The 25,014-nt window shown below is 34.2% G+C and overlaps 1 protein-coding gene across 2 annotated transcripts in view; it reads right to left on the minus strand.

Moving 5' to 3' along the window:
* Positions 1–25,014, minus strand: part of FCHO2 (FCH and mu domain containing endocytic adaptor 2) — a 138,077-nt gene that overhangs the window by 11,737 nt on the left and 101,326 nt on the right. Inside the window, exons 16-21 of one of the 2 annotated variants that reach the window (XM_036764115.1) lie at positions 19,495–19,537; positions 16,364–16,446; positions 14,245–14,265; positions 12,463–12,966; positions 9,530–9,633; positions 3,411–3,540 (exon numbers count right to left, since the gene is read on the minus strand). In XM_036764115.1, the coding sequence (XP_036620010.1) occupies positions 3,411–3,540; positions 9,530–9,633; positions 12,463–12,966; positions 14,245–14,265; positions 16,364–16,446; positions 19,495–19,537 (885 nt within the window). The remainder of the gene's footprint in view (positions 1–3,410; positions 3,541–9,529; positions 9,634–12,462; positions 12,967–14,244; positions 14,266–16,363; positions 16,447–19,494; positions 19,538–25,014) is intronic. The other variant, XM_036764106.1, reaches the window with a different exon arrangement.

The raw sequence follows: 25,014 nt of genomic DNA on the forward strand, positions 1-25,014 counted from the left end.
AACCCATTATATATCGTCTCTAAATCCTTTGCCTTCACCAGATGGTAAGCTCCTTGTGAGTAGGAGTAAGGCTTTTTATTGGACCCTCAATATATCTTGCCTCTAAAACTAACATTTCTTCTTTTAAAGGATTTTTAACATAGTACTAATATTCTAGGTCAAATGCCTGGGAAGTTAATTCTTATAAGCCACTTTATAAACAAACTGAACCCCTATATACCTAAAAGGTCATATAGATAAGACCTTTAGAAACAATATTCTGTTTTATAAAATAATTCTTGTTAAAATCAGATAGATTATCTATATTGCAGAACCAAGACTACCTCTGAGAAACCCAGGATGTTAACTTTGGTGACAACCTCTTCTATCAGTATTTTCTGCCCCTTTGTTAAGGGTGGAAAAAAAGTGGCAATGATGCTATGAAGAATAAGGTGGTTTTTTACAAAGTGGAGATGGTCTAAATTTTGAACAAAAAGTTAACATCCAATTCACAGAAACTCAATGTTTAGAAAATACAAAGATAAGAAGAACTGCTTAAGTGTCTTCTAAATGTAAAAACCTTAACAATTCACAAATATTGCCTTCTGTCAAAATCTACAATCTTAATGGGGAAAAAAGTTGGAGGGAAATGAAAAATGAAGGCAGAAATTAACACTTTAAAGCTTTAATTGATACAGGTTTTGAAAAGGGAGGAAAATGAGGCCAAACTCTTCACTCCATGGTTCAAAAACATGCATTTTGTACTTAGTACAATCAAAACATTTGGGGGGAAAAGTGCTGAATATTTTTTGCCCTCTCTAATTTTAGATGGCCAAAAATTAAAAGTGATTCTGAATTTAACATGAAAACAACAAGGCATAAGGGGAACCAATCTCTCAAGGAAAAAGATAGCAGATCCCCCTGAGTCCCATATGCAGCTAGCACGACATGTCCCCTTCAATTCTTGTCCTAATAAGCCCGTGGAGGAGCAGTAATTAAGGGCTGTTTGCTTTGAAGGAAACAGGAACTACACTGTTGCTTCCTACTCTCACATCAAGTATATAATTCAATATTAAGAATTTGTATGCTAAAAAGCTTTTCCTTAAATCACCCTCACAAATAACTTACAGGTATGAAAGGATAACAATTATTACTGCTTTGACATATCCAGGATCAAAAGAAACTTACAAAATCATTCTCTTTTTAATTACTTTTGCTAAGTAATAGGTTTTTTCATATTTATAACAGGTAATCTTACCTTTATTACCCAAGATTCTTATAATTATGTATTATTTTGTTCAAAAGAAACACTGTAATAACCCAACTCAGTGAGACATTTATTGCTGACACTGATGTTTCTCTGAAAATATTCTGAATATACCATGAGTTGAAAGCTAGAGCTCCTAAGCCTGAGGCAAATAAGGAGCTCCCCTACTATAAATGAACCCTCAGAAGGCAGGGCCCAGGACTTCAATATTTTAGGTCCAGCTGTTTGCTTCAACCCATCCCACTGTCGGTAAAAGCTGCCCTTAGCTCATTTTACTTTTAGCCTAGCACAAGCTACCATTTTTAGTAGAGCTAGAGAACCTTGATTTGAAAGAAACGAGCAAACATGACACAGGTAAAAATCCTACTTCAACAACCATATTACAAAGAACAGTTGAATACAACCAAGATGCTTCATGTCCAGTGGGGAAAAAAATCTTACCAACAGCAGTTCTCTTTGTTCTCTCTAACAAAATAACTTGACTGTCTACTGTTTGCATCATAAATGAAAACTGAGCTTAGGGTAGTTGCACTATTTATTCCTTTTTGTCCCATTATAAAGTAGCACCTATTTACCTAGCTTCTCTCTACCTGACCTTTCAAATACTGTATCAAAATAAAACAATACACAAAATATGATCCAAGAGCTCAGATAGTTGGAAAAGGGCATCAAGATAATATGTACATGATACCTCCCCTTCCTCCACTCTCTACTTCTTCTTACTTGTTAATTAACTACAAAGGGGATTGGCCAGAGGTTATATTTTATCTCTAGGTCCTGTAGTTAAGAAATGTGATACAAGGCATTTATTTTTTTCTCCCAGTGTATTCATTTTAATAAATCCATTATAAAAAAGGTGTTGAAATAGAAATTCTGGTGAAATTGTTAAAATGCAATGTTATTAATATGTCAAATGTTCATCATAATTTTAGGGAAAAGGAAAGAGCTTGCACTTAAGTAATGCACTAAGTCGAAAGTTTTTGTAATTTAGATTCCAAATTTCAATGGATCCTGGAACATTGACAAAACATTATAAATATAAAATTGAGGTTATTAAACTTCAGAATTATACATTATTTCTATGACACCACGCATTGCTGGAAAAGGAATGGTTAGGCCACAAAGTACAAGTATTTTAAGTATATTTTAGGACAATTAGTTAACATGTAATTTTTTTTTCTGGTACAATACCTGATGATGTCTCAGACTGCTTTTCAATTTCAGAGAGAATTCCAATGAAATTATCATCTTCTAACATATTTAAATAAAACAAAATATTGCAGGAAAGCAAAACAATTTCAAGGGCAAAAGGAATCAAAATTTAAAAACTATACAGAAATAATTATTCAGCAAGAGGTTCCACTTTTTAAACCTAATAAAAATCTCTGACTCAAAAAATACATATAAAGCTACTTACCTTCATCACTGTCACCCATCTCCTATTGCTCACCTTTTCCCTAATTATTTACAAAAGTAACTGCTCACAGATTTTCACCACATAGCTCTATTTCCATGAAAAAAGCTAATTAAAATATAATAGAAAATAAGTAAAGACATTTTTTCAGCCTGACTTCTGTTAAGCCCAACCTAAATTTTTATAAATATGAAAATTATTAATCCTATAAAAATCTATTTTTTAAAAAGTTATTTTTAAAAATTCATCAAAAATAAAAAGATACCCTGTTAGTCTACAGTAAGATACAAATGTATAAAACTTGGAAAAAGCCCTACGCTTTTATATATGCCAAATTTAGGAAGAATATACACATACTTCCCATAGATACAGAGCTACACTTACTTTTTAGGAAATAATTTTATATTTTTGCTTGTACTATATTTTCTTAGGCTGAATATGAAATTTTCAATGTTTTACCTACATTTACTATTGAACAATATGAATGTGATTTTTTCCCTAAACCTTCACATTTAAATAAAAGTCTAGCCAGGCAGATATATCAGATATGATGATGGATTAACACTGAAAAGCAAATTTTTTGGATAAAAACTTCTACTTCAAAACCTGAATTTCAATAAATTAAATCTTGGTTACATTTTAAATACTAAAATTTCAGACTCAGAAGAGAAATTATTTAAAAGTTTACATTTTTTTTTAAAGTAAGAGAAGATGTAACAAATCACTTGCCTCGATCTTTGAGTTACTTACCTATTGTCGGTGTATTAGCTGCACTCAGTGAAGCAGATGAGGATATGGAGGAGGTGCTTTCTGCCCGTGCTAAAGGTGCTGCAGGAGGTGGACTGGTATTAGAAGTCACTGGTGGGCTAAATGGCCTGGGCTTCAAAACAAAATATTAAATGTCAAAACACTAAAACCTCTATGTTTAAACTTTACAAAATATTAAAGTCACATGACAGGCTGTATTACTGGACTTAACTCCACTATGGTGAGAACAGATTTTTTTCCCCCTTACTTGTATGTTTAAATACAAAGGAACTTGATTATAACATAGCTTATTACACAGATTCAGATGAGCCCTGGGTCCAACTATGTTCCCTCTATAAAACCATAGATGCTGAAAAGGTCCAATTAATCTGAAAGGCAGTTCTTCAATTGTCCCACCACCAGCAATGTAGGGAGGTTTCAGTTACAAGTGCTTTTATTATATTTTACTCCCTTGGTAAAAAAAAATGGTCATCTTCTATAACATTCTAATACTCCAATGAATCCATGATCTCATCAACATGTCATAGATTTCATATTCTAACAATGCAGAAAACAACTCAACCATGTCTTCCCATTCTGGGAGATTTTCACATACATCCTCCCAAAAATTCACCACAGGAGTCCATCCAAAGTGCTACTGCCTTCCTTGCATTCTCTTGACACTGCGTGAATATCAATGGAGTATGTGGGCCAGCAACTGGCTGTCCCTCACTATATGTGACTGGCTCATCTTTTTTTTCTTCCACTTATCACACACCATGCATCTCTATTGTCTTCAGGTGGTCCTCCAATTCTTCAGAGAACAGTCTATCACTCAAAATCAAGTATCAACGGAAGAAGATTGGTATTTAAAAAGATTAACCTTTGTTTCAAGGTGAAGTTTGGGGGTCAATAAAAGGACCATGTAATTTCCCAAAGGCAATCCAGCCTGTTTTCCTCCTCTTCAATTGTGGGTCCAGTTCATGGTCAATTTCCAGTGTCTGTCCAAGATACATGTACTGAGGGATGAATTCTACAGAATGTCCATTGAACTGTATATATGATAGTCTGGACAACAAGCTTTCATCCATCCAGCAATCCAAGAAACCAGGGCCTACATAGGCATCTTGTCATCTACCTTTCCAATGCCTGATTTTTCTTCCCACCTGTGGACCTGATTTCCGGAGGCCATGACCTCACTCTCTAGGGGAGTTAATCCACTCATTTATGTATCTCAGCCCTATCCCAGCTGGTCGGTAACTGCTAACTAACCTAACCCACTACATATAGCTAGCTTCAAATCATGCTTTATATTCCAGGTAGAAATCTACCAAAAAACTAGGGTCCACATGGGCATCTTGCTGCCCGCCCTGTCACTGGTGAGTGTCTTTTTTTTCTACCTCTGGCACTGTTGTGATTGAAATTAAGGTAAACTGAGAGACAAAGTTTCAAGCACGATCAATTTATCAAATAGGCTAGCAGCAACTGATAAATTAAGTCAATGGTTTCTCTTGATGACCAAAGACCTTGAGTGAGGGCTAACAGGATCTTTTATGACAATAAGCAAGATGACTGAGCAAAATCTTGAGCAACATAGGTGTTTCTTTTTCTGATTGGCTATGGATAAGATGGAATTGAGATTACATCATTTGGACCTCCCCTTCTGAAAGCCTCTTTACCACGGCCAAAATATGATTCAAGTCACAAAGTCACAAGAGAAAGGCTCTCATGTGATGGGAGTAGTCTTCAGGCCACCGGAGTTGCTGTAATAATTTAAATTAATGAGATTTGACCTTTTAGGTCAGGGGTGGGGAACCTGCAGCCTGGAGGTCACACATGGCTCTCTAGGTCCTCAAGTGTGGCCCTTTGACTGAATCCAAACTTCACAGAACAAATCAGTCAAAGGCCTGCACTTGAGGACCTAGAGCGCTACATGTGGCCTCAAGGCTGCAGGTTCCCCACCCCTGTTTTAGGTTAACCAAGTTTTTCTGGAAAGTGAGTGATGGGAAGGGTTGCAAAGATCTTTACAAAATTACAAAAGTAATTACAAGATAGACAGCTAAGTGATGCAGTGGATAGAGTGCCAGGCCTGGAGTCAGGAAGACTCATCTTCCTGAGTTCAAATCTGGCCTCAGACATTTACTAGCTGTGTGACCCTGGGCAAATCACTCAACCCTGTTTGTCTCAGTTTCCTCATCTTAAAATGAGCTGGAGATGGAAATGGCAAACCACTCCAGTATCTTTGCCAAGAAAATCCCAAATAGGGTTGCAAAGAGTCAGACATGACTGATATGACTGAACAACAAAAATATACTCTAGAATCAATCCCTAGGTACTCTTAAAATTGTGTACTCATCTAGAACAGTTATTATCCCTGTTTCTTGTTTTCTTCTAATGCTATTTTCATTTTCTCTGTTAGTCTAGATTTAGTGGCCCCACTATAACTGACCATGAAAAGAGTATCACAAAAACCTTTTCCCTTTTCATCTATTTGTCATCTACATTCCAGCCTCATGTAAAAGTCCTTCAAATGACTCTGCTCAATGGGATCTCTTGCCCACTTTCTTTATACTTGGTTCCTCACCCCTCAATGCTTTGTTTTACAAGGCGATACAACAAATTCCTACCTGTAAAATGATATACACAATAAACCAAGTATCACTCAGTATTACTGTCACCATTGTTATGATTTATTGTCAAGCACAATCCTCATTTTGGAGATATCTTTCCTATAACAGATTAAGTAGGGTTTGTAGTAATCCTTTTTCTTGCACGTGAACAGTTTCCTTTGAAGCACAGCCACTTGTTGCTTCAATTAATTTGCTTACTGGAAAATTAAAGTTTTTTTCCCCTTCATTGCCATCTCTAGAAAAAAGTTTGCCTCCTTCTCCCCAACCAAAACGTAATGACCTTTTGTCAATGCTGTTCTCAAGATATTTATTAGTATCTGAGCTGAGAAGACTGTCTATCCTGAAATAACAGTAACGTCACTAACCACATATCATCCTTACTTTATGGGAACCAGTCTTTCATAGGTTTTCACCCAGAAAATAGGAGTCTGCATCTGAGGTACACTAAGGGTTAAAGACCAATCATGAATATGTCTTTGGACTGTTCACAAGCTAGGAACTTCTCTCATCAGCAGATTTAGCGCAATGAAGACAGAAGAATGCAGTCAAATTCACAGAGTGGTACTATTTAATCTATTTTTTGATGGCTCAGAAATCCTAAATGATGTTCTTTGATGTGTCAGCTTCATCCAAGACATTAATGGCAGCTGTGAAGATGATACTAAAAACCAAGAAGACTTGGCTTTTGATTCATTAGTATTGCAAAAAAGCAGCCAAGTTTCAGGCATATTGCGGAAAAGGCATAAATGAGCTGATATCAAGAACTTGTTAAAGAAACGCACTTTCCAAGAGTCAGCATTTATTTAGCCCTTTGTCTTCAACTCTCTGTAGGTGCTCTGTTATCCACATGTGACAATAAGCAATATTCATAGTGATGACTGAGTTGCCAATAAAAAGTCTTTATTCAGGGGACTCTCTATAAGACAGCAGGGACAAAAATATAAAAACTTTAAAATAGTCATTTAAAATATATTTTTGAGATATAGTCAGTCAACTGCTTACCAAGTGTGTAGTGCTAAGCACCGGGGATACAAATATAATAAAGATAGTACCTGCCCTCAAGGATCCTTCAATTTAATGAGGGAATATAATACAAGAAAGAAAGATGAAAAGTGGAGGATAGGGAAAAAAACACAAAGAAAGGCAAAAGAAGTCCCTGCCTCCAAAGAGCTTACATTCTAATGGGGGATACAACATGTAAATAGCTAGGTATATACAAGGTACATACTGAGTAGACAGAAGACAGTCTTACACAGGAAGGTCCTAGTAGTTGGGAGGATTGATAAAGATCTCTTACAGAAGATGAGATTTAAGCTGAATTCTTAGAGGGATTTAGGGAAGCTAAGAAGCAGAAGTGAGGAGGCAGAGCATTTCAGACATGGGAGACGGCAGGTGCAAAGACAAGGAAATTGGTTGGAAGAATAGCAAAAGGCCAGCGTGACTAGAGAATGAAGGAAGAATAAAGTGTAGAAGACTACGAATGTAAGAAGGGGCCAGGTTTGGACCTTAAATACCAAAAAGAGAAGTTTAAATGGCAAGTAAGTGGAAGATGGGCAGCGATGAGGATAGATTTGAGGCAAGGAGATTAATTAGAAGTCTACTGTAATAGTCTAGGCAAGAGACGATGAAGATCTGACCTAGAGCAGTAGCTATACAAATAGAGAAAAGGGGATGTAAATGAAAGATGTTTCAAAGGTATCAATGAGAAATTTGGCAACTGATTAGATATCTGGGTTAATTGAGAGTTTGATGACACTAAGGTAACATGAAGAGCTCTTACGTCCCACCCTTTCCAGTTCTACAATTCCTTTACTTTTTATGTTTCTATAGATGTACGGTATTTTCTTGGCCAAAAGTTAGAGAAGATCACCAAGGAGCTTCACTGACACAAATTACATCTCTTTGTAACTTAGTCTTAGAGCCTGAAATGTTGAGTGACTTGTCCTGGGTCACACAGCTAGTAGGTATCAGAGGTGGGAGCTGAATGTCACTCCTTCTGACTCCAAGGCCAGCAGAACTTCGGCAGTATATACAGTTTTTTTCATATGCACACAGTACATATATGTAAGATTTATACGCAGTGCTCGAGCTCTTTTGTGCTGGCCTCGGAGTCAGAAAGATCAATTGATCTATCTGTCTGTCTATCCATTCATCCATCTACCTACCCACTGACTGATCCATCCATCCATCCATCTCCATCCATCCATCTATCAATCGATCAATCTCTACATCTATCGATCTATCCATCCATCGATCTATGGTACCACACAACTTAGCAAATATTATAAATCATCTTGTATTCATTTGATATTTCCATGTCTGTAACAAGACATAAGAAGTCAAGTCTTATATCTTTATAGTGCTTTTGCAACTGTTTCCTAACTCCATACTGACAGTAGGCAACACTGAGTACTTTCTTCATGAAAAATGTGAATAATAACTCTTCACAAGTGTCCTTTTTGCTTTGTTCATTCTTTGCTACTGTTTTCTAAATGAGCCCTTTTGATGGTTAGAGTGCTTCTGTGAAAGATAGGGCTCGTGGAGCAAAAAAAGGCCTTTGGACTCATTTTCCCACCTGGAAAATACTCTCCACCAGTCAAACTGTGTTTCATGAAACATTGGTTGTTTCGTACAATGGCAACAGTGGTTCTGTGGAAAAACTTCAACCCTAGCAATATCTTCCCTAAGAAATATTAAATATGAATACTATATACTTAACTTCCTGTAATTTGCTTTAAAATTTCCCCAACCCTATGTTATCTCAGTAGTATTCTATATCCCTCAGCCAAGAATTTTTGAGTTCCACCTGTACATTCTAAACCCAAAAGTATTGTAGTCAAATTAACTTGTAAAATGAGGCTTTATGCTATCTTGTAGGAATCATCTGTTTTGTTGGGATTCCCAACATAAAGTTGTGATTTTTTTTTCCTTCTTGGTTAATGAAAAATATCTACTTGTATATCTGGATTAAGGATAACATTTAAGATACCAGATCTCAAAGTCCAAACTACACACAATATATCCTCATCTCAAGGGCAATCTGTTACAGGACTACTGTAACAGCTTCTGTGGGGATCTAAATACTAAAGAAAAGTTTTTTCATGCTTTTTATTTTTAAGACTTTAATTATTCTTAGATTTCCCCAATTCCTAAAAGGAGAATACCAAACATTTAAGTTAAATAAGTGGGCACTCCTCAGATGACGGTGATTGAGCATCTAGAATCAGAGAATATTACATCTGAAAGGGATCTTAACCATCCTATAGTTCTATACTTTTCAAATTACGTGAAATGATTTCCCCAACATTATTTAGCTAATAAGTGGCAGCACAGGGACTAGATCTCTACAGTCACAGTTCATTGATCTTTCAACCTTAATAACACCAACTCAGGAACATCTGTCTACTTGTAGTTGTTCAGCCACATGTGGACAAAGAAAAATCATGTCTTAAATCAAAACAGTGCTAGAATTTTAGAAAATTAAATACATACTATTTCATTAATCCCACTGAGCTTGCCCGAAGTAAGCTTTGGTCTGGAAGTAGGTCTTGGAGGTGGGACAATGGTGCCTGCAGAAAGAGGAGTTGTAGGCCTGGCTAGTGAGGAAAAAAAGAGAATTCGAAGGAAATAATTAGTAATTAGAAACATCTGAGTGTGTCCCAGCATAATTGAAAAGTGAAAAAAAAAAGTAATAATTGCTTTTATAAGCTCTATTTTCCAAATACTTTGAAAAATAAATTGAAATTTTGATTGTCACTACAACTCAAAAATCTATTAGATGTAGTCTCTAAAACACCACTAAAATTATTGAGAAAATTAATACCCTAATCCATAACATGACTGAAATGTTATTTCCATTATTATTATTGTTAGCATTAAACCTATGAAACTGGAGAAAAATAAATATAACATTCAAAAATTAGCCTTCAATTCCTCCCCTCTGCATTTGCTTTCCATGGAGTTATTATAGGATAAAAAAAGCCTTTAGATTTAAATACCTTACACCTAGTGACTGGAGCTACAAGCACAATACTTACCTGAACCAAATAGTAATTTAACTTATAGTTCAAATAGTACAATTATATTTGTGTATACAGACAAAAAGCATTAGAACTTATATCAGCTTACTAAAAATTTTACAAATTAATACAAGTTAAATAATTTTTAAAATAATACATTTTAAAATTCAAATAAAAACAATATAATGTTCACATTTTTCCCCAGAGCTATCTGTTGACTCCTAATTGTTTAGATCTTTTTTCTAATTAAAAAATTAAAAATAGACCTGAATATTTTCTGTGAAAATGTATTGTTATTTCCATTTGAATCATAGACTGGTTCTTTCCCACAGAAGGAAATTACTGAGTGATATTCAGGTACATCATCATGAAGAAGTCAAAAATTAACTAGTGTAAAAATTATTGGGAGAATAAAATGTGGGAGCAGAAATGCACAAACTCATCATTATAGTAAAGGAATTATTTGATAACTTAAAAGTTTTAGTGGAAATCTTAGTGGAGTGTAAGTTGCATTAAGAGTTATGGGACACCCTGCATTTCTTCACATATACCTACTTGGTATAGCCTTTGCTTCCTGTTCTCATTCTCATTCTCTCTCCCCCCCACCACCTTTCTTCCCTGATGATATATCTCTATCTACAGAGCTATATCTAGAGAGATATGTGCATATGTGTGTATGTATATAGAAATACTGATGTTCAGCATATATGTGAATGAACAAAATGAATAAAAGCAAGAGATATGAATACGAATAAATTGTATATGTAAAGACACGCAATTTAGCAGACAGCTCCAGACCACTAAGAAAAAAAGGCATAAAAGAAAGGGTACAGGATAGGCAACCACAAAAGGTAACATGGGGAGAGTACTGGTTAGTGAACTGGAAAAAAGACACTAGGAACTAAAGATTAATTGGGTGTGTGTATAGATTAGATTAGATAGACAGACAGATAGATATTTTAAAATATTAAGACAACATTTGATGGGTAAAGAAAACAAAGGTAGGAGGGAAGGGAGCTTCAGTAAAACAGGAAATAGGAGATAAGGGCATTGCTTTTGGTGACGCTGTTTTTAAACCTGACATGATTTCATTGGGTAGAGATTTCCTGGTGATGAACTTCCTCTACCAATTCAACTCACAGTCTTAGGGAGTTGCCTAAAACACTGACACTGACTTTTCCACAGTCATACAATATGCACAAAGGCAGGAGTTGAATTCAGGTCTTCCCAACTCAGGTCACCACTCTGTCCACTATAACACAATGCCTCTTTCTCATGCCAGGTAGTCAGCAATGTATAAATTCACAAAATGGAATCTGCTCTGACCAAGGCCAGCTGGAGAAGAGCACGCAAAGGGATGTAAAAGAAAATGAGGGGTAAAGGGGAGGGAGGCAGTGAGAAAGACAAATTTCCAGTTTTGGGGAGAGACTAAGTTGTATCAAAGGAAAAAAGAAAGAAAAAGGAATGAGAAGAAATAAGACCTTGGAAGATAAAGCCTAAGCCAGTCCAAATCCTACTATTACTGTTTGCTTTTCATTATACCCATAATTCTCATGTTGTCACTTGTAACTTGTGAACTTTAAGTCACAAGTCAAAAGATAAGAGAGCACAAGTTGAGATCTAGACCTATAGAACTTGCATACAATCAGATATCGGTTAGTGTTGTAATGTGGAAAAGTGGCCACATTATTCAAATTCTCACTGTATACTTTCCTTGGGCTGGAATCAATTGCCCTATTTTACAGATAATTATAATTTTGAATAGTGTGAATTCGAATAATATAACCACTTCATGGGATTACTTGTTCTCATTAATTGGGAGAAATCCTAGTTGTGAACATAACATGATCATTTTAAAAAGCCTTACAGTATCTTGTTCTTCCAAACCACCATTACATCTGTGAAGCTTTTGGTTATTTTAAACTTGAGAGACAACTTAAAAAAGAGGTCATGATATGAAGCCACTGACTACCTCTCTTTAACATAATTCTAATTTATAGAGTAGATTCTGGGCTAACTCAATGGTAATGACAATTTCTGCTCCCATAAGCTCCCAAGTTTCTTTATTGGTGGGGGAGAGCTGTTGTTTATGCACCAAGATAAGTAGTATCTATTTTAAATGCCATGTGGCCATTGCTTCTAAAAGGACACCACTGGAATAAAAGGTTTCTTGAACAGATTATTACAGTGTATTAGTCCCTATAAGATAGCCCTGATTTACTGGCTTTTTAGATGTTGATTATTGGGGGGAGGGAGGAAGGGAGAAGGTTCCAGAGAAGTGAGTAGCATTAGTTTTTAAAAAGTGATCAGTAATAAACAACAATAGGAGATATGGTAAGGTCAGCCTAAACCAGTCCTGACATTAGCTATTAGCTACGCGCAATGTACAATGCATGCTTGCCATACCATCAGATATCTGAGCAAAGGTAGAGACTATACTAGAGTCCAGAGGTATTGAAGATGATGTGGAAGACTTTTCAGCAGCACCCTCAGTCTCTTCAGCCAGTAAGATTTCAGGACATCTAACATTATAGCCACGGTTACTTTGATCCTCAGAGGTATAGTTGTTGGAAGATCTCCCAGGCAAAGTATCAGGGAACTTGAAGAGATTTTCAGTTTTACAATGCAATCTTTGGAATGCCTTCTGGTCTGCATTTGTGTGTTTAACTGTAACAAGTTCATCAGTAAAGGAAATCCACTGACTTTGTGACCATGATGCAAAAGATAAGACATCTGTGCTTTCTGATGAGGCTGCTACATCAGGATGGCACAGTGAGTTAATACAAAAGTCTGGTGATGGGCTCCTGGCCCCAGAATCTGACTCACTTCCAAGTAAAGATTCAGCTATTATACACCCAGGCAAACCAATGGGAAAGGAAGAGGAGTTCCTATTCTGCTCTTTAAGGATAGCTGAAGGAGAAGAAAAAGATTGAAAACTAAAAGCAACAGGAAAATTCTAAAACTTGTATTTTAAATCTACATAATAAACAGCTATACTGTTTTTAATGCTCTTATATGACTTGCAGCTGCCAACAAATATACATTGTATATAAACACTTGCTAAACACATATTAAGTTTGGAAAATAAAAGAATGTTAAAGTATATTTTTTAATTTATGCATGTAAAAAGAAGATTCCCTTAAAAAACATAACTAGCTAAAATATTTTCTTTTCTTTTCCCGCCACGTTCAGTGCAGCAACTATCATAGAGCAGACCAGATCTAACAAAGTCAGGAGACAGTACTGGGCTCATCTGACCACCAATAATGTTATTAACAGATTTGTAAGGAAATCATATTCTTTTTGAGTTTTGAATATACCTCGATGAAAATTATAACAAAGAAAATAATGACCAAATTTTCTAGAAGATGACTTATAACACCTTTGCATGGTACCAGGGCAGACTTCCTTAGGCAGGGCTGATAAAGTGGAGACGCCCCTCCCCAGAAATGTGTTCCCCACCCAGACTTGGGCAAATCACTTCACTTCTAAGGCACCTCAGTTTTCTGATCTGTAAGATGAGGGGATTAAATTAAATGGCCTCTCAGGTCCATTCTAAGTCCAAATATCCAAATGTATGATTCCATGACAGTGCCTGATATCATACTGTAAGATATTTACTCCTTTGAGGTTTTAGAGAAATTAATAGACACAAGTAATTTAGGGTGAATGACACTGTTTTATTTCTTAACAGCTAAGGTCAGACCAATAAAAGGGCTTTGATGGGCAGAGGAGATAATGGTAGGGTATGGAACACTAGGAGGGAAGGTCAGGTGGGATACCACAGCCGGCAGCATGAGGTGCTAGGTTTGAGGGAAGAAGTAAATACAGAGTAGAAAAAGTGGAAAAAAACGAGATAAACTTTGCCTATTTTTTTTAAGCTGCATGACAGAAACTTTTCAATACATTCCTAGGATAATATAATTTGGTAAGTGATTTATTTCAAATTCAAAGGTAGATTCAAATGACAGTTTAACGGAATAGTAGGATAATCTGTCAGGTCATCTTAATAACTTTTAGCAAAAGATGTGTCGTAATGCTGTTACACAGACAGTACTGGAAAGTTGGTTTCTTTTATGCATAATGAAGAACTTTGAACAAATTAGAAAAAGCTTAAATAATGGCTTTGATAAATATTTCAAATAAGAAATGATTATATCAAATGATTACTAGATGAAAAAGTTTTACCTGAGGTAAAGGTGAAACACTCTTTGGTAGGAGGGAAGAGAAAGAAAAAAAGACTTTAAGGTAGGGAAGAAATACAGAGATCATACTAAAAAGAAAGCAGCATGAAACAAAGCATAGATTTGAAAAATATTTTCTCTGGGATACTAATTTGAAATTTTTCTCTTGTGATGTCTAAGTGAACAGTTAATAAAAAAAAGATACTACTATCTACAATGGAAAAAAAAATTCAGAACTCTCTCCATTCAAAAAAATAACCCTACTTAAAATTTTTACAAAAAAAAAAAACCCAAAATAAAAAACAAAGCATGACTTTGATAATAATCCTTTATGTACTCTTGTACTTTAGTACTCTAGTACTCTTGTACTTTATTACATTTCTGTCCAATCACAACAAAAAACAATCCAATTTATGTATTTAGCTAGGTTGGTCAATCGACAAAGTTATAATACTTGAGCTAGGAAATACATGTAGAAAAAATACTTTTTCAGTAACGAAACTACTTCAAATATTGAAAAGTAACCTCATAAATTTGTAATTGTTTAATATATTTTGGCAGTGTATAATTTTTCAAGAATTATCTACTCATCTCTCTCCAAAATTGTTAGGCTTGAGATTGATTAAAAGTCTTTTGCAATCTTAAATCCCAATTGCAGTTAGAAGATCCCTTAGAGATTATCCAGTCCAACCTCTTCATTTTACAGATAAAGAGACTAAAGCTTGGCAGGATTAAGAGATTTTCTTAGGGTCATATAGCTTGTTATCGGCAAAACTCAGACTAGAACCTTTATCTAGATCTTGTACTATATTACGTGATATTAAAAAAAATTAGGGAATAAGAGTGATTGAATTAGAAATACTGATATTCATCTCATCATTAAAGGGAAAACATATTAAGATATATTTTGGCTTCTTTTTTGTAATTCTAAATAGTATATCGCCATTCTGGTAATCCCTATCAGTAAATAAACAAAAACTTTGTAATCAATCCAAAGAAGATGTTCTGAACAGGTTGTGAACAACTTGCATCTACCTTTGGTAACTGGTACAACAGCATTTTAAAGAAAAACACAAAGATAATTCTATTGTGTTACTGCCAAAATTAAAACTAAAAAGTAGTTACAATTTTTGGCAAGCTTTAAATTTCATGAATGATCTCTTCATCTTGACTGAAGCATGATTAAAATTATTTTTTTCAAAATTGCTTCCTATCTAGAACTAGTCTGCCAAAGAAATTAAACTTTTTCCCAAATGGCTTCCTTTAGCATAATAATACGTACATATCCATGAACTACAGAAATTAGTTTTTAAAACTGTTATAGGCAGGATCTGCCAGAGTATATAAAAATGTTGGCACTCTTCCTTCTCAAAAAGGATGATGCATAATCAAAATATAGTCTATAAACAAATATGTATAGCTAAATGATATAAATGTATTTAATATTTTAATATACATCATGGAGAGTGGCAGCTATAGTTCAAATGATTGCAAATATGGTTAAGAACATAGTTACCTGGATGTTAACATATAATACTACTCTCAAAGAGGAATTTTTTTTTCCAAGCATAAGTCCTCTAAATTTCTTTAATCGATTTTCTTCAATATTCATGCTTTGCTCAAAATTCCTTCTTCTCCATGAAATATTCCCAGATAACTATAATTCTTCATGAACATCTCCTTCTCTCAGTGATAGCATTTACTGACAACAATATTTATTTGGTAATTAACCAGCTTAGGATAGCTTTTGTATTATACATGTCTTATACTTCTTATATTCCCCCACCCTGCAATATTAACACAGCTGATGTATAATATGTGTTAACTGATTAAATCAAATAACCTTTAGTTGTTAAAGTCGTAAAAGTATTGGAAATAAACATCAAGCCATTAAAAATAAATAATATAATTTCTATTTGCAAAAATTTAAACTTCCTGGCTCATACAAACTTTTCGCACACAACAAACTACCCCACAGTATCCAAGTATCAGTATCATCCTCATTACTAAACTTAAATGAAATGGTAAATAGCAAGTACCAACTTAGAAATGCTATTAACAATTAAATACAAAAAAATGGCTAGTTAATGCAATTTCTCATTAAAAAAACTCTATTTTTTTACCTGATGTCAATTGTGTTGCATTAGATGTATCAAGAGATGGTCCAAACAATGGGTCCCATGCAAGTAAGTCACTGTTCCCCTTCCTAATGTAACATTCCAAAAACAAAATATTAAACACCAAATATGCTTTAATAGCACAAAAGACCAAATCACTTGTATTTGATTTATACTTGGATTCGTAAATGATCAAAGGTACCATTAAAACAAAATCTTATGCTTCATAAATGTTAAGTTCAAAATGGGTCCCTATTTTTAAGCAATGTTGTAAACTTCCAATGCCCTAAAACCAAATCAACTAAAGAACACTTAAATGCAGAGTATAAGTAATTCATTCTGGATTTTTTTAATGTTCAGATTGTCTTCTTCCCTTGTATCAAGTGAGAAATTTACTTTACAAAGTTAGTTTTCTTTTAGGGTTAAGGATCAGATACAGAAGAAAACCAGTGATACCTTCTCTCAAGGAAAGTGATTTCAAAGTAAAAATGTTTATTTCTAGAGGTATGCAAAACATCATCTTAAAAACACAACTCACTAAAAGGGGCTGCAACTACATTAGGCAAACAAAGTTATAATTAGCACTGGTATGTCTGCCCCACCTGTGTAGAGGTACTATTCCAAAATCAAACTGGAACTTTCACCATCCAGGAAGACTTTAATATCCTAAAACAATTCCAACAAAAAAATGTACTATTGTATTCCAAAGAATTAGCAGTCCTTATAGCCTGAACAAGAGAAGGAACGAAGGATTTGACGTTGAGAAGGCAAATTTTAAAAAGCAAATAAAAACAACACATTTAAAGACTATTACATATATATATATAAATAAAATATATATATGCAGTACCATTTACCTTCCTCAAAGAGCTAATCTGTTATCTCATTTATTTTTATAAAACTTCTGTAAGATTAGCAGGTGAGGCTAAGATAAGCCTAGGTCCAAGGTAAAGAAAAAACAAGTGGTCAAGACAGTCATTACTGTGGAAATGCTTCTTGGGGTCACTGGAAGCATTATGGGATACAAACCCCTCAAGGAGGATGGTTCAAAATCACCTTGACCCAGCACATCAGTAATGAACTTAAGAGGTGCTTCAATAAAAATTGGCACATATCCAAGAAGAGGCCTTTATCAAGTGCTTTTAGAAGGATGCAAGATGATGAAGGCAAAAAACAGCTAGACAAAGAGTTCAACAGCATGAAGAAATATTGCCAAATTATCTGGGTCACTGACTATGCCCAGATGCATCTGATTCTTCTGAATCAGAAAAGTCTCACCTGAAGGAGAACCAAATGAATGACAGCAATGTGGCTAAGAAAATGGACTGGGTCCAAGAAAAGCTGAAGCAGCAGATGCCTGTATCCTCTGTATGTGGGCAGAATGAGGTGACTGATCTCAATGGAGTGACCAAGGGCAAGAGTTACAAAGGAATCACTAACTGCTGGCAGGCAAAGAAACTGTTCCATAAAATCCACCAAGGCCAGCACAAAGTGGTCTTTATTGGAGTTTGGCATCCTGCCCATGTGGCATTCTCTGTTGTCCAGGGTGGTCAGAAAAGCTACCACTATAGCACTAAGATCAACAAAGCATATCTACAAAATTGGCTAGGGCTACCAGTTCAAGGATGATAAACTGATCTGATCAAAAAGAGTGCATCTAGTGATTATGAATGACCTTTCCAACAAGAGAATTAACCCACTGGGAGGATTTTGCTCACTATGGTGGAGTAAATAATGATGCTATCATAATGAAAGATTGTGTTGTTGGAAGCAAGAAGCATGTTCTCGCTCTATTAAAGTCCTTGCTGGTACAGACTAAAGGTTGCACCCTGGAGAAGGATAACTTGAAATTTATCAATACTCCCTCCAAATTTGGCCATGGCCAAACTGTGAAAGAAAAGAAATCTTTCATGGGACCACTCAAAAAAAGGATGTTGCCAAAGAAAAGGATATTTAATGTTTGCAAGTCAACTGGGAGCTGGTGGACTCTCAATAAAATTGGATCTTTTTAAAAAATTAGCTGATGTCAAAACATGGGAGATTTTAAGAGGTTATACTTGTTCACAAATTTGAAGTTACAAGATAGAGTTCTTGGGTAGGTGATGAATGGGGGAGGTGGTGCGGGAAAGTCATTAAATGATATAGATCAAAAGCATAAAGCACCATGATTTTTGTTGTGAATGAATCTGTACAGAATAGAGAGATGCTATGAATTGGTATTTAGGTACCATTTATCTCTTTAAAGACAAGAACCATTTAAAGTCAACAGTCCCTTGAATGTAAACTTAAAGTTTGCAGTATACTTTAGTTGCAACTTTAACAAATATACTACTTTCTAATTTGATTAAACACGTTAAAATTTTGCAAATAATTCTTCAAAATAAGGTATTTTAAAACAATGAACAGTTTGTAATTAAAATATAATATGAAACTAACACCATGCTGTATAGTTTCTACCTCTAAGGATGCTAATACATTAAAAAAACATCAATCCATTAATGTTCCTAAAACTTCTCTTCGTAGATGGAAGAAAGGCAAGCAAGGAAATTATACATTTAATGATGGGTAAGGAAAGGCATTCAGGATACAATTTGCAATTATGGTTTAAGTGTTAAATAGCACTAATTTTCAATATGTATGTTGACCAAACTTTTCTGCTAAGTTGAAGTTCACACCATGCCCTCATCTTCTTTTCCTCTGTTATAAGTCTCCAAGACAGGTAAATGATATTCCTTCTTGGTCTTCACAATTCATGAATCACATGGTCCATTGTGCAAGGTGACTACCAAAGCTGATAAAAGAAATTCACTTTTGTGAATGAAGCCAATTGAAATGTAGACATCTGTGGTCTTATTTGTGTGAAGTAACCAAAATCCTAGCTGGGATCAAATAATTATTTTGTGTTCTCTTAAAATGTGAAATAATTTTAAATAGTCAAAAACAGTAACAAAACCATAGCAATGCAAAAAACCCAAGTCCAGGGTAGAAAAAGGATGACTTATAGCCAAAAATTAGAAATAAAAGCACAACTAGATAGTCAGAGGTAACTATTTTCAAAAGTAACTTTCTACCAAAAAGAACATAATGCAAAAAAAGCGATACGAAATGCAAAATATAATTTTAAATAATGAACTTACTCATTGGATGGAGCGGAAAGCTTTGATTTTGTTAACTCTTCACCTAATTAAAAAATTAAAATATTATGACAAAAATCATATAATCTGAGTAACAAAATCAGTCAATGCAATGAGAAAAACACAAAATATACACATGCAGATAAGAATGACATTGCATGCACACAAAAACCTAAAAATTCTGAAACCACAAGGTGCAAAGATAATCTGAAAAATTATGAAACAAAGGGAAAATTAAGATTTCTATGTATTTTCTACAAAGTCTAAAAACTGAGAAAATCCTAAGGGAGTAAAAGATGAGTGTCTGCCAAATGACCTTTCCATTACCTTTGCTAGGACATTATTTGCCTCCACTCAGCTACTGTATTCGCTAATGTTAAATTCCTTTCATAAGAGAATTTTTGACTCAGGGATTAGGAGATTGGGGGGGGGGGTTAAGGGAAAATATAAAATAAGAAGAAATTACAAGTGAACTATATGTTCCATTAATTTTAGTTTTCAATTAGTAATAAATCAAGCCCTAGATAAACTTCATTGGCTAGCAATGCTACCACCGTGAAAAGTTAGTTTCATTCATTTAGTAATATCCAACCTTAAACCTAACTGAATAGAACTCTAGTAAAGCATGATATGTGTGTATATGTACATATATAAAGCTTCATTTGAATATCCTTTAAGGAAAAAAAGTTATTTTTCAATGTTACAAGCATTTTTTCAGGTTAAAAGGTACTGGAATTATTTGGGGTCAAAAAGGATTGAAGATAGAAGAGACTTAGATTCGTCTTGAGTCATGTTTCTAGTTCTAGACTTGAGAGCTGCTTGTTGTACATGTAATGATATCAATTTCTTCAATCTCCACAAGCTCTTTCTGGTTCTAAAATTCTATGGACCCAAGTGGAATAAGTAACTATTAAATCAAGTGCTACTAAATTAAAGTAAAATTGTTATAAGCTATGATATTTGCAAAATTTAAAACAAATTAAAGATGACATTTCAATTCCAAACTGTTTTTTTTAAATGATTCCTAAATTCTCCAAAGTTTAGGATTTGGTTGGGGTTTTTTTGGGGGGGGGGGGGGGGGGTGGGAATTAGACTAGGAGGGTGGTTTATGTTGGCATCAAGAAAAAGCTACGTAAAAATCTGTATACCCACAAATTTTATCAACTACCATGTTTCTAGTAGTATCTGGTAAATTGGGGGGAAAGGAGAAGGAATTTCAGCTGAATAGTCTCAGTATTGTTATCACCTTCACAAAAATCTTCCTTGGATGTACCATCAGACTAACTGGTACCCAACAGGAATATGAAATCACAGAGCTTTCCTGTGCCCTCTAGTGGAAACTTCCAAATATATAACACTGTTAAAAGCCAAAAGCTAAAATGAATATTGACTTCTTTAACAAGATTTATTTCTTAAGTTTGTAAAAAAATATAAAAATATAAACTTGCTTGTTCCTAAACTATGAGATAACAGGAAAAATGATGAATAATAATGTTTTTTCCCTAATGAGAGATTGTTATATTCTTTGTATACTAAACTGTCCCTTAAAGTATTCAGAATATTTACTAAGCTTTAGAAAAGAGAAATAATTCTGCTATAAATGGCTATTTATACAAATGTTTATAACAGTGACTCAGAAAATGTTTATAGTATTTCATAATCACTACAACTAAAATTTATAAAGCTAAAACATGCTGAGTATATTTGACATATCTTGAAACTACACAAGACACCAATGTCTTTTATCTCTACCATGAATAATATAAAGTTGTATTCTAGTTAATTTTTTAAAAATTTATAAGCACTTAATTTTTGCTATTGCTGAAGGTTTTATTGTTATAGGAGAATTATTTGGGGTCAAAAAGGATTTAATCTTTGGAACAGGCTCAAATTCTACTCTTAATATTTTCTTGCCAGAAAAGATATCCCCTAATTAACAAAACTTTAAATTACTTCTTCCTGAAAGGAATAACAGGACATTGTGAGAGCTGAAAGAGGCATTACAAGTCATTTAGTCCATTTCCTGTTTTGAAGATGAGGTCACTGGGGTCCAGATGGATGAAGGGACTTGCCCAAGGCAACACAGATAGTAAATAGCAGAGCCAGAACTGGAATAAAGATCTTCTGAATCAAAATTCAGTGGGTTTTTTCCCACTACAGTAAAATGCTAAAATACTATAACAATATGGCATTTATTTTAGCAATACATGCCTTAAGTACAATGGCCCTGGATGTTGGCTAGGGTCATTAACTACAGCTCACAGATTTAAAACAATGCTATATTAACAGTTAATGACACAAATATAATGGAATGTTAATGTGCTAAAAGAAATGAGGAATATGAAGAATTCAGAGAAACATGAGAAGACATGAACTGATGCAAAGTGAAACAAGACAATATATACAATATCCACAACAATGTAAATTTACAGAACAACAACAACAACAACAAAAACCAAAGTGCTGTATCATTGTAATGACCAAGCTTGGCCTCAAGTGAAGAATTAGAAAATGTATCTTCTTCTTTTCATTGCAGAGGTAGAGAACCATGGATATGCAATACTGTATTTACTATCAGATGTGACTGAAGTGTTGGTTAGTTTGGCTGAAATGCTTTTCTTTTTCTTTTTTATTCTTTTTTACAAGGAAGGGCTTGCTAGAGAAAGTAGAGGGTATATCCACAAACGAATATGATGTAACAATAAAAGGAATTAATAAAAATGGGAAAGAACTGAAAATTTAGTTAATGCTATAGGATATGACATGAGAAATATCACAAAGACGTTAAAGACTAGCCTATGAAATGAATCCAGACATGTCTCAAATAGAACTTTTTTTACACTACCTCACATTTTTTACATTCATGTACAAATGAAATGTATCTTAAACACACCTTTTCTGGCCCTCCCACACCCAACTCAGAACAACCTCATGCCCTTATTCTGCCACACCTATAAAAGAGGGTGGACAGGGAACATTAATACTATCGTGCCAGTCATGTATAACAGTGTAATGCTTTATCCCTCTCCCACATAGCTGTGCACATTGAAAGAGCTAAGCTCAGGTTATAGGAATTAATTTCAGGTACTGTCATACCTGGGGGTAAGGAGTTACTTTGGGGATAGAAGACCTTCTGAACAATCCAGGTATATTTTTTTTAAAAAGTCCACTTGTAAAACAGTAGCAACTATACGAAAGATTCAAATTACTAAGAAATGCAAATTAAAACAATTCTGTTGGAAGGCCTTTGGGATTACAGGTATAATTAATATACTGTTGGAGCTGTGACTTAGTCCAACCTTTCTGGAAAAAAACTGAATTATTCAAGAAAAATTACAAAGCTATTCATATCCTTAAAATCATCAATCCCACTCTGAACTTTTCTCCAAAGAGGTAAAGGATAGAAAGTCCTGTATGCATACTAGAATGATAACAATCAGTATTTTTTTTATATCAGAAAAAAAAACCCCTTGAAAAAAGCTGGTACCAACTGATTGAAGAATAAATAAACTGGTACAAATTTGCTTAGAATGAGGAATTTAGAAAAATTACCACAACATAAATACAGGCTAAAAGACTTTAAAATGTAATTCCTTCGCTTAGGGATTTATTTAAAAAGGCCTTGGAGAGAATTCATCTGATTTGAGGAAATACCTTATATGATTGGTAACGTAAAATGAAAATAATAAATGGCAATGACCAGTTTCAATCGCAGGGAACCAATGATGCACTACACTCCTCCCTGCTCTCAGTACAGGAGGGGTAGGATAGTTGCTGTCTTGGCTGATTTCACTTAATTCTGTTCTTACATTTACAAGGGAGAGTTCGATGGTGCAGTAGGAAGGTAGGAAGTGACAATGATATAAAAATTAAAAAGTAACAATAAAACTTCAACAACTATGACAAAACCCCAAACCTGGCATCCTCCACCATTTTATCTACTTGTAAGAAAAACTTGGAAAGAAATGTTTGGTTTTTCTAAACGTTTTTCTTCTCTGTGACCAGAGAAGGCTTCCTGGGTAGGGGAGTTATAGGGGATATATTGGGAAATGAAGGGGATATAAAAAAAGAAAGGTATTAATAAAAATATTCTTTGTAAAGAAATGGTTGGTCCAATTGTGACTATTCTATAGTAATAGACAAATAGCTATAACATTCTTTCAAATAACTAATAGGCTGAGTATTCCTTATGCAAACTATTACTGTAATATTTCTATTCAAGAAACTTTTCAAAACAAAATTTTTAAAACCCCTCAAAAACATATATTCTACTGATGAAAAAAAGGATTTACGTAAAGACCACCTGATAGCCTAATTGGTACAAGTTCTATCTAGCAATGCTCATCTTAATCTTCTGAGATATTGTGAAAATAACAACCTCTTAAAAACCTTTTTTCTTTACTAAAGGAATCCATTTGGCAAGGATTTTCATATGTATTATTAAAAGGTCCAAAATTGTCATGTATACTTTTCTTAAGTATATCAATATTCATAACTCCTTAACTATTTTTGGAATCATGGGGAATAATGACGAAAACATACTGCCTTCAGTACATTTAAAAATGTAACTCTTCCCTCATCCATGTTTTAGGGAATCACTGAAATAAGAGATGGAGATCAACTGACTTGGGGAGAAAAAAATCTATGAGTAGTGATGGTAGAGCTGGAGAACTACCAATACCCTTGGACCAGAGGGAAGACATACAAACACACACAATCTTTCAATGCCTTATGTGTTTTGATTCTTTACACATGGTATGGGAATATTTATAGACTAGCTAATTATACATAACCCAGAAACAATCTTATCAGTTGGCTGTAGAAGAACAGAGATTTTTCACTGGATAACTGATAGCATAATCATGCCTATATTTAACAGAGATGAGACACAAGAATAAGGATGTTAAGAAATCCTTTAAAGTGATCCAGCTATGGGATATTTCATATACTGTAAGAGGTATTAAATGTGTTTGATGTTTCTACTGGCTTCTTTCTTTTTCCTCTAAAATCTTTATTAAAGTAAAAGGCTCACTAGGTTTGGAGCAAAAAAAAATATGCATTTAAGAAATTAATGTGGTACAAAAAGGCATCAATAAAAATACTGCCTTAAAAAAAGAAATTTGGTACTAAAAATAACATAAAAATAATAATATAAAATAATATAAAACAAAATGAATGAAAAAAGTAAATCTAGGACAGATTAATGTCATACTTATTTTTCTAATTAAAAGTTTGTGAATTTTAACTTTTAACATAAGAACAGGGAGATGTCAATCTCATCTTTTTAATAAGTACATTCTCCTATCTGTATTTCTTTCTCCTAACCTTCTAATAAGGCTCTTTAAAGTTTTTTTCTCACAAAATGGAAATAGGATTATGGGGAAACACTTCAACTGAAGCATTTACTATAAAAGCGCAGTACTTTGCAAAATGGCAAGCACTTAAAGATGTCTTTTTGAATGGATTTTTTTTTTATATATGAAATAATTTCACAAGACAATAAGGTTGACTATGTAGTAAAAT

This window comes from Trichosurus vulpecula, chromosome 1 (assembly GCF_011100635.1).
Source record: "Trichosurus vulpecula isolate mTriVul1 chromosome 1, mTriVul1.pri, whole genome shotgun sequence".
NCBI classification, from domain to species: Eukaryota; Metazoa; Chordata; class Mammalia; order Diprotodontia; family Phalangeridae; genus Trichosurus; species Trichosurus vulpecula.